The 16,521-nt window shown below is 36.7% G+C and overlaps 1 protein-coding gene across 7 annotated transcripts in view; it reads left to right on the top strand.

Annotated features, from left to right (window-relative positions):
* FAM114A2 (family with sequence similarity 114 member A2) overlaps positions 1 to 15,997 on the top strand; it is a 37,004-nt gene extending 21,007 nt beyond the window's left edge. For all 7 annotated transcript variants that reach the window (XM_069589985.1, XM_069589984.1, XM_069589987.1 and 4 more), the window contains 5 exons: positions 4,260 to 4,382; positions 4,878 to 5,017; positions 8,408 to 8,480; positions 12,189 to 12,242; positions 14,301 to 15,997. In XM_069589985.1, the coding sequence (XP_069446086.1) occupies positions 4,260 to 4,382; positions 4,878 to 5,017; positions 8,408 to 8,480; positions 12,189 to 12,242; positions 14,301 to 14,402 (492 nt within the window). In that variant the 3' untranslated portion in view covers positions 14,403 to 15,997. The remainder of the gene's footprint in view (positions 1 to 4,259; positions 4,383 to 4,877; positions 5,018 to 8,407; positions 8,481 to 12,188; positions 12,243 to 14,300) is intronic.
* The last annotated feature ends 524 nt before the right edge of the window (positions 15,998 to 16,521 follow it).

The raw sequence follows: 16,521 nt of genomic DNA, 5'->3' as shown, positions 1-16,521 counted from the left end.
TTATACATTTAGATGTTCAATAAATATATGTTTACAATAAACATTTATTTTTCTAGGTGCTAGGGAAAAAGTAATGAAAGAGACATAGTTTCTCTGCTCAAAGAGATTATAATAATAAGTTATTAGTCCTAGTCATTCTCTGAAAGCAGTTTTCATATTGTTTATATTTTGGGTTTTGAGACTTAAGCAGTGATTAAGGATAAGGGCCTGATTATTTCCAGGAATTTATATGAGAGTTTGTATGATGCAGAGGAAAAGCAATGAAGTAAAAATCTGAGAGCACAATTCTGATTCTTATTCTGACCCTCACATGTGATGTGGGCAAATCCCATTCCTTCTTTAGGCCTCACTTTTTTTCAGCAAAATAAATAAATAAATAAGTTGTTGCAGAAGCTAGGCGCAAAAGTACCTTTTAATTTGTAGGTCTTCCCTAATGGCTCAGTGGGTAAATAATCTGCCTGCAGTGCAGGAAATGCTGGTTATATCACTGGGTTGGGAAGATCCAGTGGAGAAGGAAATAGCAACCCACTCCAGTTTTCTTGCCTGAAAAATCCCACAGAGGAGCCTGGCAGGCTACAGTCCATGGGGTCGAAAAGAGTTGGACATGACTAAGCATGAGCCTAGAGGCTCAGATGGTAAGGAATCTGCCTGCAATGCAGGAGACCTGGGTTTGATCCGTGGGTCAGGAAGATCCCCTGGAGAAGGGAATGGCTGCAAACTCCAGTACCCTTGCCTGGAGAATTCCATGGACAGGAGAGTGACAGGTTATGGGCTACAGTCCATCGGGTTGCAAAGAGTTGGACACAACTGAGCAACTGACAACAGCAACAAGCACTGATGAGTCTAGATCTCAGACTAGTTCCAGACTGATCTGGGTGTGGAGGGTGGCTACTGTTGGTATTTTTTTTGAAAAGGATGATAAATTACATTGAGTTGGTACAATAGACTGTAATAACGTGACTTAATGTATTTATTACTTGAGAGGTTATTTTAAGTATATATTATGCCTACTAAAATGATTCTTAAGTATGTTAAATTTATAGTATCAGTTTTCTTTCTGTTTTATATGGCCTTATTTCTGTTTTTCTTTTTTCCATCTCACATAAATCAGTGTCTGTTTTTTCTCTCATTTTATCTCCTCAAAGAAATTGTAAAGACTTTCACGTATATTTAGGCTATTCGTCAACTGTTAGAATTCTTAACAGCCTCATCTCTCACTATTCTCTTCTATATAAATTTCACCGCCCCAACCTCATCTTTTATCACACTTCTCCCAGACTGGCCTTGGTTCTGTTCCTTGAATATACCAATCTGGTTTCCCTCTGCTTATGTCTCTCATTGTCTAAATATTTTATATGGCTAACACCTCTTACATTTCATAATTCAGCTCAAATATTGCTCCTCAGAGATTTCCTGCCCACCCCAATGGAATCTGCTTTCTACTTACCCACTCTACACTCTTTAGCACTCCATTTCATTTTCTTCATGCATTTACATGTTTGCTTGTTAATTGTCCTTTTGTAGTAGATTAAAGATCAGGGTTATAGTTTGTATTAGTCACTATATTCCCAGCATCTAGAACAGTATGTGCTACATATTTGTAACAAATGAATGAATGTACTCTATTATCTGGCCTTGCCAGTTATCTGACAGTTTTCTCAGTACACCTTGTGTTTTCTTGCTTCCAAACCTTTATATAGTCAATTTGTTTATTTATTTTTTTAATTTTGAATGCATAAGTAGTGGGAAGGTTATAGATCAGAGCCAGATTATACCTGAGGGACTTTTGGGAGTCCCTGTTCTACAGAGGAAAGAACCTTGAAGTGAATGTCGAGTACATAGATTCTACTCTAGCTCATTCATGTGTACCCTTGGTTATAGCACCACTTGTTGATCCTTAAAGGCTCAGCCCTAATACTATGTCTGTAATAAAGCCTGCGATTCTCTCAGTTTTCAGTTGGAATGACTGTCAAGGTCTTCTTTGGATTCCTACTGCTTAGTTACAACTCTGAACATATTTTGTCTATATAAAGTCACTCAAGTGGGTTAACTCATTTAATGACAGTAAACATTTCCTTAGAAACTTGGACTCTCTCAGTTGCAAATGACAGAAACTTTAGTCAGACTAGATTAAGAGAAAGACATACTTATTAACTCAAGAAACTAGAAAGCTGGGGCTTCCCTGGTGGCTCAGTGGTAAAGAATCTTCTTGCCAATGCAAGGAGACCTGGGTTTAGTCACTGGGTTGGGAAGAACCCTTGGGGAAGGAAATGGCAGCCCATTCCAGTATTCTTGCCTGGGAAATCCCATGGACTTAGGAGCCTGGTGGGCTACAGTCCATGGGTTGCAAAAGAGTTGGACACAACCTAGCAACCAAACAACAAGTTGAAAGGGTATTTAGGGGACTGTAGGCATACATAAGGAGAAGGCAATGGCACCCCACTCCAGTACTCTTGCCTGGAAAATCCCATGGACGGAGGAGCCTGGTAGGCTGCAGTCCATGGGGTCGCTAAGAGTCAGGCATGACTGAGCGACTTCACTTTCGCTTTTCACTTCCATGCATTGGAGAAGGAAATGGCAACCCACTCCAGTATTCTTGCCTGGAGAATCCCAGAGACACAGGAGCCTGGTGGGCTGCCGTCTATGGGGTTGTACAGAGTCGGACATGACTGAAGTGACTTAGCAGCAGCAGCAGGCATACATAAAAGGGTTGTTGAGGTCCCCAGTCTCCTGGAATGTCTTTGAAAGTTACTTGGAGCAGACAGTGTTTAGATGGAGAATTGAAAGAAAATTGAGTTGCCTTGATTTAAGGGGAAAAAATGGGAAAGACACTCTGGACTAAGGGAATAACATGAAAGAACAGGCACATTATTGGTTATTATTATCAGTTCATAAAGTGAAAAGTGGTAAGAGAAGCTGGGGAGGTAAGTAGAGTAGATCATGGGCACTTTTTAGATCATGTCAAAGAGCATGATCTAGTTGATGGGGAGCCATTGAAGAGAAGCGGAGAAATCCGCTATGGGCTTAGATAGGTCACTGGTACCATTATGGAAAATGGATTTTAAGATGAGCCAAATTGGAAGCAGGGAGACCAGAGTGCTATTGCCATAAAGTATATTTAAACTCCTGTGGTGGTAACAGAGAGGAAGAGGAGGGGCAGATTGGAGAAATACGTAGGCTAAAATCAGACCATGTTGGTGCATGGAAAGGAAGAATCTAGGATGGCTCAGGTATTTTGGCTTGGATGACTGGTGGTTCTTCTAAAGCTCAAGGGAATAAAAGAAGATGAAAAAATTAGGGGTAGGGAGAGAAAGATAACAAATTTAATTAAATTTTGTCCATGTTATACATGATACAGATACCATAGGATATCCTGATATGTATGTCAAGCAAGGAGTTGGAATATGTTGTTTTCAGGAGAAGTTAGTGCTGGAGATAAGGATTCAGGAGTCAGCAGCAGATATGGAATAGTTAAAATTACTGAGTTAGGACTATGGAGAGAGAAGGGAGTAGAGTGAGAGAAGTAGAGAGCCATGACTGCTATTTGGTTTGAGCAGTACTGACTAGGGAGGGGTATGGGGGACTTTCTAGAAGGATGGGAATATTCTATATCTTGATCTGGGTCACATAAACATAAATGTGTACACATGTAACCTGTCATACTCTGAAAATTTGTGCACTTTATATAAGTTACACCTCAGTTTAAAAAAAGCCAAGGATTAGAGAATTCAAGAGGGAATGAGTGGTCATAAATGTTAAGAGTTCAGCGCTGAGAAGTTCGATGGTATGTTCGGGTGAGAACAAGAATGCTGACTTCCATTGTGCTAAAATGTTCCTGGTGGAGGCATAGTAATCTTGGTGAGCTGAATTAAATTGCTGATGGACTATACAGCCATCCTTCGACAACCTTAGAAGTATCCTGCTTCCAGGGACCCCTGTTGATACCAAAATTCAGGGATGCTCAATTTCCCGATACAAAATGGTGTAATATTTGCATATAGCCCATGTACATCTTCTAGTATATGTTAAATCATCTCTTGATGACTTATAATACTTAATACAGTGTAAATGGTGTGTATATAGTTGTAAATGCAATATAAATGCTGTTGAAGTTGCCAGCATTTGGCAAACTCGGGTTTTGCTTTTTGGAACTTTCTGGATTTTTCTTTTTCTGAATATTTTCAGTCCATGGTTGATTAACTCTGAAGATGTGGAGCCTGTGGATATAGAGGGCTGACTGTAATCTTTTTCTTATTTAGGCTAGAAATACAGCCTATGAGTGGATCAGGACATCTCTGGCCAAACCGTTGAAAGAGAAGGAAGAAGGAGAAAAACAGTTGGAAGCAGAAAACACTGAGCAGATCAATAACAATTCAATAGAGGTAAAATGAAAACAACTAAGGCTTTTTTTTTTTTTAAATTTGAGATGTGAGTATCATAAGAGAAGGCCCTAAGCAGTTTCTGTTTTTGTTGTACTGCTATCCATAATTTCTACTTTGTGATCCAAGATCCCAGCATCTTAGTTCCAAACTACAGGATGCAAAGAGTGGAGAAAAAGAGACAAAGGGTGCATGTGTGTGGCGTCATGAGAAGGTTCCCAGGAGCTAACATCTGACACTTTTTTTCTAATCGTTTGGCTAAAACTTGGTCACATGGTCACACTTCAGGGAAGCCTCTCTTTTACATCTGTGAGCCCGCTTATAAAATTATGTAACAACTCTAGAAGAAGAGGTTTATTGATGGGCAGGTACTAGTCTTTGTTGCTTTCAAGGTACTGAATACTTCAGTATGGGAGAAGCAAGGTGGTGTCATTTCCTCTTGTATAAAAAAAGCCGAGTGCTCGAATTTGTTATGCTTTGTTTTGTTTTTCCATCCAGGATATCCATGCATTTGCAATCCGGAGCCTAGCAGAACTGACTGCCTGCTCAATTGAACTTTTTCACAAAACAGCGGCTCTGGTTCTACATGGCCGGAAACAGGAAGTAACGACCATAGAAAGGAGCAGAGCCCTTTGCCAGTAAGTGTAATAAGTATCCCTCTAAAATGATGCATATTGCTTTAAGAGTTTTCGCAGTTTTCTTTCCAAAGTTTTAGAAACTTTCCTCTCAATAAGATGTTATTCATGTTGCACCATTCACATCTTTGAGGTTTATTTTGGATTTTGTTTATTTTCATTGAGCCTTAAATCTGCATTCGAAATTTACCCTTTTTAATTAACAAACTCATACTCTTGAAAAATTTTTTTTTCAGATTATTGGCCTTAGTTGGAATAGAATTGTACATAAATGAAAACAGAAAATAGTTCTGAGAACCTCAATTCTTTTTTTAAAAAATTATTTATTTATTTTTGGTTGTGCTGAGTCTACATTGCATAGCAGTTGCTAGTTTTTGAGTGCTAACTATATGCCAGGTACATGCTAAGTGAAGTGAAGTCGCTCAGTTGTGTCCGACTCTTAGTGACCCCATGGATGGCAGCCTTCCAGCCTCCTCCGTCCATGGGATTTTCCAGGCAAGAGTACTGGAGTGGGGTGCCATTGCCTTCTCCATGCTAAGGGATACATGTAAATGTATCGTTTGTAATCTTTAAAACAAGCTTCAAGATAAGTGATCAGTCCAGCTTTAAAAATGAGGAAACACAGACTTAAGTAAATTGCCAAGTTTTACAGACTGGGATTTAAACCCAGGTCTAAGTTTTAAACCCTTTTTTTTTGGTTTGTTTTTTATTATATTGCTGATTTTGAACAAAAGTTTTAAAAATAATAGACTATAGATAGTCACAGGAGGAAAAAAAAACCCTACTATTTTCTATAGTCACAAGAGGGAAAAAACAAAGCCCTACTGTTATCTAACTAAATCTCCTAATTAAATAATGAGATTTTCATTGGGGAAAAAACGTGAATGAGAGTGTCTAGTGTGTTAGGATTAGAAGAGACCCTTGATGGTCTCTGGGCCTCTTCTTCACTGCAGTTTTGCTGCCCCTCTACAACATCCCATAAGGAGGGAGCCTAGTCTTGTTTTACACATTCTTAGGATGAGAAGTAAAGTTGCTCAGTCATGTGTGATTCTTTGCGATCCCATGGACTATAGCCTACCAGGCTCGTCCATCCATGTAATTGTCCAGGCAAGAGTTCTGGAGTGGTTTGCCATTTCCTTCTCCAGGGGATCTTCCCGACCTGGGGGTCGAACCCAGGTCTCTTTCATTACTGGCAGACACTTTACCATCTGAGCCACCAAGAAAGCCCCATCCTTAGGATGAGGGATTCACAAACATACAGCATCCTGTTCTTTGGGAAAGTAGCTATTTCCACTGCTTGGAATGCTTTTCAAGTCATGGCTCTTCCCCTCACTGAATTCAGTTTTTACTTCTAAGGTTCCTTTTTTCACCTCCAATCTAAAATGCTATCTTCAACCATTTCTCATTCTTTTTCCCCTCTAACTCTTTTAGTATCACATAGATCAATTTACCTCCTCAAGGTTTGGATTTATATTTTATTTATTTATTAGGATTATTTATTTATTTTATTTTTGGCTGCATTGGGTCTTCATTGCTGCACACAGGCTTTCTCTAGTTGTGGCAAGTGGGGGCTACCCTTCAGTGTGGTGTTCAGTCTTCTCATTTCAGTGGCTTCTCGTTGCAGATCACAGGCTCTAGGCGCCTGGGCTTCAGTAGTTGTGGTTCACAGGCTTAGTGATTCTGTGGCATGTGGGATCTTCCTGGACCAGGGATTGAACTTGTGACCCATACGTTGGCAGGTGGATTCTTAACCACTTGACTACCAAAGAAGCCCATTTTGTTTTGTTTTATAATTTTTTTTTAATTAAAAAAAGTTTTATACAGTTTTTAAAGATTATCTTTAAAAAGAATAAAGATCCACAGTTATTACAGAATATTGGCTTTATTATCCGTTACTTTGTTGTTATTTTTTTATTCCATATATGTGATATCATACAGTATTTGTCATTCTCTATCTGACTTATGCCCTCCTATTCCATCCATGTTGCTGCAAATGGCAGAATTTCATTTTTTTTATGGCCAAGTAGTATTCCATTGTGTATATATACTGCATCTTTACCCATTCATCTATTGATAGACACTTAGGTTACTTTCATATCTTGACAATTATGAATAATACTGTTATGAACATTGTACTGCATGTATCTTTTTGAGTTAGTGGTGGTTGTTGTTGTTTTTTTTTTTATATACCCAGGAGTGGAATTGTTGGGTCATGTGGTAGTCCTATTTTTAGTTTTTTGAGAAAACTATACTATTCCCACAGTGGCTGTACCAATTTACATTGCCACCATCAGTTACAAGGGTACCCCTTTTTTCACATTGTTGCTAACATTTGTTATTTGTGTTCTTTTTGATGCTAGCCATTCTGACAGGTATGAGGTGATATCTCATTGTAGTTTTCTAAAAAAATTTTAAATTTTTAAAAATTAAAAAATTTCATTGGAGTATAGTTGATGTTCAGTGTTGTACTAGTTTCAGGTATACAGCAAACTAAATCAGTTGTACATATGTCCACTTTTTTTTTTAAGATTCTTTTCCCACGTAGGCCGTTAGAGTACTGAGTTCCTTGTGCTATATATAGCAGGTTATTACTAGTTATGTATTTTATATATAGTAGTGTGTATACATCAGTCCCAATCTTCCAGTTTATCCCTCCCCACCCTGGTATCCATAAGTTTGTTTCCTACATCCATGACTCTACTTCTGTTTTGTAAATAAGTTCATTTGTACCACCTTTTTTTAAGATTCCCCATATAAGTGATACCATATTTGTCTTTCTGTATCTGACTTATTTCACTCAGTGTAATGTTACTGTCTTTTATGGTTTTGATTTGCATTTTCCTGATATATTTTTGAATTCTTTATTTTCTTAGCTCATATCACCATTTAGTGCATATTATGTATATATAAATATATCTATATGTTTATGTGTGTTTAAATGTATACATACATAATTATAAACATATACAAATACCCATCTCTTTCTATATTTATAGTCTCCCTCTTAATCAGCAAGTAAGTTAGTATACTAATATATCCCCAGTGCTCAGAAGTACCTGGCACATAGAAGCCTTTCAGTATGTGTTGAATAAATATTTAACTATTTTTCTAAATGAAAAGTAGGATCTTTCAGGTACTAGCTAGTATCCTTAAAATGTATCTTAGTTATTTCCTTTGATTTAATTTGAAAGCATAGTTTTTTCCAGAGAATTTTGTAGAAAAATATTTTACTTGCTTTAAAAGCTGCCTTCTTTCACATTTAGTATCGGGGGTGTGTGTGTGTGTGTGTGTGTGTGTGTGTGTGTGTGTGTTCCTGATAGTAGCTTTATTAAAAAAAAAAAACAGAAAATAATAAAACAGAAAAGAACCCTCCTCTTTTCCCTTCTTTTCTAGGCTGACAGTTTTGTTGTGTAAAGAATTGTCCTGTCTGTCTAAAGAGTTCACCACCTGCCTAACAACTGCTGGGGTAAGAATTCATGACTTTCATTGGGCTAATGTCTGTTTTGTTTTATTTTTAGAATAGCTTTATTAAGATATAGTTTACATATCTTAAAAATTTGCCTATTTAAGTGTACATTTTAGTGATTTTTAATATATTTACAGAGCTGTGTAGCCATCACGATAATCTAATTTTAAATCTTTTTCATCACCTCTCAGAAAACCTCACACCATTAGCAGTCACTTACTATTCCCTTCCCCTCTGTATACTTCTAACCTTAAGCAGCACTAATATATTTTCTGTCTATAAATTGGCCTATTCTGGACATTTACTATAAATGGGATCATTCAGTATTGTGGTATTTTGTGTCTGGTTTCTTTCACTTGTTTGTGGTGGTTTAGTTGCCAAGTCGTATCTGTCTTTGCGACCTCATGGACTATAGCCCACCAGGCTCCTCTGTCCATGGAATTTCTCAGGCAAGAATACTGGCGTGGGTTGCCATTTCCTTTTCCAGGGGATCTTCCTGATCAAACCTGCATCTACTGCCTGACAGGCAGATTCTTTACCACTGAATCACCTGGGAAGCCCTTCTTTCACTTAGCGTAATGTTTTTGAGGTTTGTCCACATTGTATCAGTATTTCCTTTTTATTACTAAATAGTTCTCTGTTTTATGGATATACCTTATTTATCTGTTCATCAGTTGATAGACATTCGGGTTGTCTATGCTTTTTGATTATAATGAATGTTGTTACCATAAACATGCATATATGTTTTTATTTCTCTTGGGTGGATAGTTAGGTGTAGACTTTCTGGGTCATATGGGTAATACAGACCATTAAGGAACTGTCAGACTGTTTTCCAAAGTAGTTGTACCATTTTACACCCTTGCCAGCAATGTATGAGGGTTCCAGTTTCTCCACATTCTTATTGACACCTGCTATTGTCTGTTTTGTTTTTAAAAATTTTACCTGAGCTAGTAGGTATGAAGTATTATCTCATTTTTATGGTTTTTTTTTTTTTTTTGCATACCCCTGTTGGCTAATTATGTTGAGCATCTTTTCATGTGCTTGTTAGCAATTTGTATGTCTTTGTTAAAGAAATGTCAGTTCGAGTCCTTTGCCTCTTATCTTTTTATTGTTAGTTTCTAAATTGGGATGTTTATTATTTCTTATTTATTCTGATTTTAATTATTTGTCTTTTATTATTTTCAATTTATTATTGAGTTGTAGGGGGCCTCCCTGTAGATCAGAGAGTGAAGAATCTGCCTGCAATGTAGGAGACCTGGGTTTGATTCCTGGGTTGGGAAGATCCCCTGGAGAAAGGAATGGCAACCCACTGCAGTATTCTTGCATGGAGAATCCCACAGACAGAGGAGCCTGGTGGGCTACAGTTCATGGGGTTGTAAAGAGTCAGACATAACTGAGCAACTGAACAACAACATTGAGTTATAGAAGTTCTTTAGTTTTTCTAGATACAGGATCCTTACAAGTATATGATATGCACATGTTTTCTGCCAGTCCATGGGCTATCCTTTCACTTTCTTGATAGTGAATAGTGATAGAATCCAAATTGTCAATATTCTCTTATATCACTTGTTCTTTTGGTATCGTATCTAAAGAATCATTGCCTTACCCAAGATCGTGAGGATTTATTCATGTTTTTTTCCTAAGACTTCTATGTTGCAGCTCTTATGTTTATGTCTGTTATCCATTTTTTTTTGTAGGATGTGAGGTAGGGGCCCAACTTTATTTTTTTTTGCGTGTATATATCCAGTATTCCCAGCACCGTTTGTTGAAAAATTCTCCTCTTTTGAATTTTCTTAGCCCCTTTCTGTCTAATATCAACTGACTGTAGACATGTAGATTTCTTTCTGGACTCATTTCTATTTCGTTGATCTGTGTGTATCTTTATGCCAATGCCATAGATTACTATAGCTTTGTAGTAGGTTTTGACACCAAGCAGTGTAAGTTTTCCAACTTTGTTATTTTTTTTCAAGACTTTTTTTGTCTGTCTTGGGCCCTGTGCAATTACATCTGAATTTTAGGATCAGTTTATCTACATCGAACAATTTTGCAACTCATTTTTGTTCTTTTATATACAGTCTTCAGTATATTTTGTGCTGCTCTCCTGAGACCTGTGATGAGAATGTAGACTTTGATAAGATAAGAATTCGGAAGTTTGACTCTAGTCTTAAGGGTAGCACCTTACTTTGACTATGATAACTCTAATATTTTGCAGTTGCCAACCAGTAGAAGAGTTGTAGTTTAAGCCAAAGATTTTTGTTTGTTTGTTTTGTTCTGGTTTAAGGAATTGTAAAAATTTACTTAAGGTGTGTGAACTAAGGAAGATGATTCACACATCAGTAATCATGAATTCGGAGAAGGCAATGGCAACTTACTGCAGTACTCTTGCCTGGAAAATCCCATGGACGGAGGAGCCTGGTAGGCTGCAGTCCATGGGGTCACTAAGAGTTGGGCATGACTGAGCAACTTCACTTTCACTTTTCACTTTCATGCATTGGAGAAGGAAATGGAGACCCACTCCCGTATTCTTGCCTGGAGAATCCCAGGGACAGAGGAGCCTAGTGGGCTGCCGTCTATGGGGTCCCAATGACTGAAGTGACTTAGAAGAAGAATCATGAATTGGGATAAAATCAAGGATGTTTTAAATGGACAAACAGAAATCACTTTATAGTAAACCAAGCTCATCCATACAGAGAACAGATAGGTGGTTGCCAGAGGCAAGTGGTGGGGCTGGGCCACATGGGTAAAGTGAGTCAAAAGGCACAGACTTTCAGTTATAAAATAAATAATATACAGCATTGAGGATGTAATGTACAGCATGATGTCTGTAGTTAATAGTACCATATTACATATTTGAAAGTTGTTAAGAGAGTAGATTTTAAAAGTTCTCATCACAAGAAAAAAATTATGTATAGTGATTGATGTTGACTGGTCTTACTGTCTTCATTTTGCTGTGTAAGCAGATAACAATCATTATGTTGTACATCTGTAAAAATACCTGCAGTTTATAGACTGTTATATGTCACTTATACCTCAATTAAAAAAAAATCGGCTGTGGTAAGTATCAGTATGGCAGCAAAGTTATTCTGGGCCCTTACGTTTATTTTAGTTAAGAGCATGGCCCAAAGTGATTTTTCTCACTTTGAGTTTAGATTTTTCCTGTAGGGGACAATTCTGTGATATAGCTTCTTTTTTCCTCTTAGTATTTTCTTTAAAAGAATTTCTGGATTTCCTAAAGTTAATCTTCTGAGGCTAAATTTTTCCATGTATTTCATAAAGATATCCCAGCAAGTTGGTTCTGAGGTGCTAGCTAATACATGCAAGTATTAAATTTGCGTTATTTGTTTTCATGTTTTCTAAATGGTGTATCTTAAAAATTCAATTGAGTCTTTTGAGCGCATGTTTTATATCTGCATATTTTGTTTAAAAATTTTTTCTAATTTTCATGGTCAAATAGACCATTTCTATCCCTTTCTGAAATGAAGATACTTTTTAAAGTCAGTAAAAACTACAAAGGAGTACACGCTCAACTTGGATATCACAGAAGGATAGAAGGAAATTTAAAGTCCTTCCTGATCTGATTCAGACTTTTTCTATGCTTATATTTATGTATGGGTGTGTATGGGTGTGTTTCAAAGTGGGGTCATACTTTACCTATTTTTTCTTTTTTAAATATGCTGTGCTCCCTTAACATATTATCCTTTGTTTTAGGTTAAGGAAAAGGCTGATGTCCTTAATCCATTAATCACTGCAGTATTTCTAGAGGTTAGTAGTACTAATTATTATTATTATTTTTTAAGTCTCTAACTTCTAGGGCATTGTGTATTAATAACTCTAAAGTGGTTTTTTTTTTTGGTGGGGAGGGGGTGCTTCCCTTGTGGCTCGGCTGGTAAAGAATCCACCTGCAATGTGGGAGACCTGGGTTCAGTCCCTGAGTTGAGAAGATCCCATGGAGAAGGGAAAGGCTACCCACTCCAGTATTCTGGCCTGGAGAATTCCATGGACTGTATAGTCCATGGGGTTGCAAAAAGTTGGACATGACTGAGTGACTTTCACTTCACTTCTAAGTTTTTATTTTTTGGCTTTTTTAAACTACTTTAGCTGTGTTGATGCAGATATGACCAAAATGATGTATATTTGATGCATATTTCCTGTCCTTTAATTACAAAGCATAAAGATGAAGATGCCAGGTAAAGTGCAGAGGAAGAAGCAGTAGGCTGTCATTACTTATTACTACCCCTTGGTAATTAGTGGACAATTCTCAGTAACGAAACATCTTCTGGAGACCAACTGGTAAACGTGAAGGGCTGAAAATTACAAATAGGCTAGTACTGCTACTTGAAGGGCTAAGGTTTATGCAAAGGATAGTTACAAAACAAAAATAAAACATTTTGTCTTTTTTCTTGCCTAGAAATTTTCTTTATTTTGTCAAAAGGGTACGTTTGTTTACATAACCCTCTTCAGTTCGTTAGGTTTAAGGAGGTGGGTGGTTTAAATCCATGGATGGATTATAGTCCCTCCATGTGGGATGCTTTCTGGATTCCGTGTTTTAAGAACTCTGTCTTGTAAATTAATTGTGCAAAAATTTATATGTTTGGTTACCTATTTAAAACATATTATCTAAGTCTAAGGGGAAAAATATATATAATAATCCTTTAGGTTTTAAATATGAATTAAATATTTTTGCCACCAGACTGTTACTTCTTTAGTTTTAGATTCTTTTATTACCAATTATTATTACCAATCAGGGAATGCCTTTCATTCCTTAACTGAATCGTTTTCCTTTCGTAGTAAAGGAAATCATGCTGATCACTTAAGCAATTAAATATGTTTATGATTTAATAGATGACAGAGTGGTATAGATGAAAGGAGCTTGCAAACCAGGAGCCCAGTCGTGTTCTGGATCTCCCCTGATTTGCAGTATGATCCTGGACCAGGCATTTACCTTATTGGCAATCTTGTTATGTTTATATACAGAATAAGAGATTTAACTAGATGTGCTGTGAGGTCTCTTTTGGCTTGAAAATTTGGCATCAAATGTCACACTGAAGTTTAAATAACCATTTAAACTTATGCTACTTATAAATCAAAAAAAGGTAAACTCACTTGATATGGGTACCCTTCTGCTATTTTTGAGTTGGTTGTTGTTGCTAATAGATTTGAACACTCTTGTCCTTGAAATTATACAGTTTTTTTTTTTTTTAATGTAATGAACTCTGTTCTTCTGGAAAGTCAAAACTTGTCAGAGATTACTGAAGTCTGGTCAACTCTGGGCGTAATGAATCCTAGCTTTTCATAAATAAATCTCTTGTACTAGACAGAAGCATATCTATACTTTATCATCTTTAAAAGTAGTATTCTTTGTTTATACCTGTGAGCACCTGTCTCATGTTCATAACTGTGCTGAGTCCATTTAAGAGGAGCAGTCATAACGGACTACAAATTCTGTTGATTTAGAATTCATAGCCTTCTGAAATCCTCTGAGTAATTGACTGAAATGCTTGTGACAGGATCTCCCCACTCATTCAAGGAATCATAAACTTTGAATGCTGAATTTGAGCAAGATGCCAAAGAATGGCTATTATTTTTGATGGACCAGTTGGACAAAAATGGTGACATTCTTTTTTTGTGCTATCATATTCATATCATCTTAAGAGCTGGGTTATTCTTACTTCAGTGAAATGATTAAGTCGTATTCTTATTTGCCAGGCTACAGATTCAGTTAGATTATAAAAATTAGTTTGGTTTTTGTTGTCTTATATTTTCTCTTTTAAGAGACTGCAGTGTTTTCATTTTCTTATTTTTCATTTCTTATCCCTGTAGGCATCAAACAGTGCTTCCTACATTCAGGATGCCTTTCAGCTACTTTTACCTGTATTGGAGATCTCTTTTATTGAGAACAAGACTGAATTACCAGAGGCATGAGCTTCATGTCCAGAGGCCTTTGTCCAAACATTGAGGAACAGAGGAGATTCTACCTGAGACTTATGATGGCGGAGAAATGCCACTCACTTCTGGGTAGCCCTGCAGAAGTGAGGTAGAAAGGTTATTTTAGTATATAAAAATGCCGGCAGGAGAGCAGATTTGAAGGAAGTTTGTTGTCTTCACTGCTTGACTGAAGTATTCAGGTCCTCACACTGCTCTTTCCAGTTATTATAATTAATAAATTATTTGAAAAGAAACTTTTATAGACTGTTCAAAAATAATAGCTCTAGGTCAAAGTTAATGGAATACTTGGGCAAAGATACTGATCTTTCTTTGACAATGTGTAAAACACTAATATTTTTGTCATGGATGTAATTTTATAGGATATAATTGGTTGTTAAGAAAGAGGAAAAGAAATTTTAAAAAAAAGAGGAAAAGGAATTCAGCATTTTGGAATTCATGTGCTTAATCTGTTAATGCATTTTCTTTCTCCTTTCTATAATAAAATCTATGGCTTTTAAGAAAACTGAGTATGTATAAACTCTGTAGTGATTGCCCTTTATTACATGGATTTTTGGAATTGGTTAGAAAATTTCGTCTACTCTTTAATTCTCAGTAGATATGTGGCATTGAGGAGAAGCTTATAGACTATACCTACCTGTAGCCATGTTAATTAACTATAGCAAAGTGTCCTTTGACTTCAAGTTGCTCTCCTATCCCACGATGGTAAGCTTATGGTTGTTGACTCCCACTCTACTGGATTCAAGACAAAGAAATGCAATTTGGAGAAACAGTTTCATGTTTGTAGATATTTTGAGTTTTCTAGGATGTTTTTCATGCATACCCTATATGCAGGATGAATTCTGTAATAGCAGCTCCAAAGGAGGGTTGAAGCTCTTTCAGTGATGGAGGTTTTGTTACTTGAATATTGTTGAAGTGGATTGTAGACTCCCATGAAAATCATGTTCATGTATAATAGGATTAAGATGCAGTATATTTTTCTTCATTCTTTTTTCTTTCTTTTAATGTATTCTTTAGCATGTTTATAAATATAACTTTTATCCTTCAGATTCTAAGCCGCCTTTTGCTTTCTTCAGCAATTTAAAAGATTTATAAGTCCTAACAGCTATTTTCTTATCCACTCTTTAAAAAAAAAAGTTCTCCAATTTGGTGGTTTTTAATGATTCAGGTAACTTTTATGAGCTCTGCCCCATATCTTCTAAACCTTTAAATAAAATGTAATAATTCTGTCAGTTTATCCTTTTATTTAGTTTTCCAAATGTAAGCCCCAGTATTTTCCCAGACCAAAGAAATAGCAAAGTGAAGCTATAACATAGGTTGATATCAAGACTATTTCTATGTGTCACCTTATTTGGGGTAGGGGGCAGTTTGTTAAGCAAGGCAGATTTGGAATCAAAAGGTTCACCGACATCACTAAACTGTTACCGCTGCTTATAATGTGTTCTAACATGATGAGAAAAGTTTTTGAGTATTTTTTTTGGTAAACACATTTCACTGTTCCCAAAGTGAGCAATTCTATAATTTCAGAAAAGCAATTGTGTTATGGTAAATAAAGCTGGTGTTCCCAGCCCTAATTTGTGCCTCAAGCTCAGTTTCTCTGTCTGAACTGAACATGGTATTCTTTTGAGCAAGGTTTAGAAACTGGTCATGCCTGTTCGGACTCTCATATAAGGGCAATTTTCAGCTTTTACTCTTTGATCTGGAAACATATCTAAGGTTTTTCTTTAAGAAAGGGGTATAGAATGGGGGATAGAACAGTGACTGTTTATGCATCTGTCCAGATTGCAGCCCCCAATTTCACCTATTTGAGATTAGACCTTACCAAAAGCCAATGTGACTTACTGCCTCTTCTTCTCTCATCCTTCTCATCAGCTTCACTCGCCCACCCACATGTGTTTCAGTGGATTATGGAGACCACCAATGAAGTGATGAAAGGGCTAGTTGATTCTGCATAACAGTTGCCTACCCTTCACTTAGAATATAATGAAAAAGAATGAAAGTTCCTTAATGTAGTAGAGTTGAGGAAATACGAACATAAACCTTCATTGATAGGTGAAGTAGGTAGGTTGAGGGGGCATATTGGAACCTGTTGGATTAT

The sequence above is a fragment of the Ovis canadensis genome, chromosome 5 (assembly GCF_042477335.2).
Source record: "Ovis canadensis isolate MfBH-ARS-UI-01 breed Bighorn chromosome 5, ARS-UI_OviCan_v2, whole genome shotgun sequence".
In the NCBI taxonomy this organism is placed as follows: Eukaryota; Metazoa; Chordata; class Mammalia; order Artiodactyla; family Bovidae; genus Ovis; species Ovis canadensis.
This window is presented reverse-complemented; position numbering and strand designations above follow the sequence as displayed.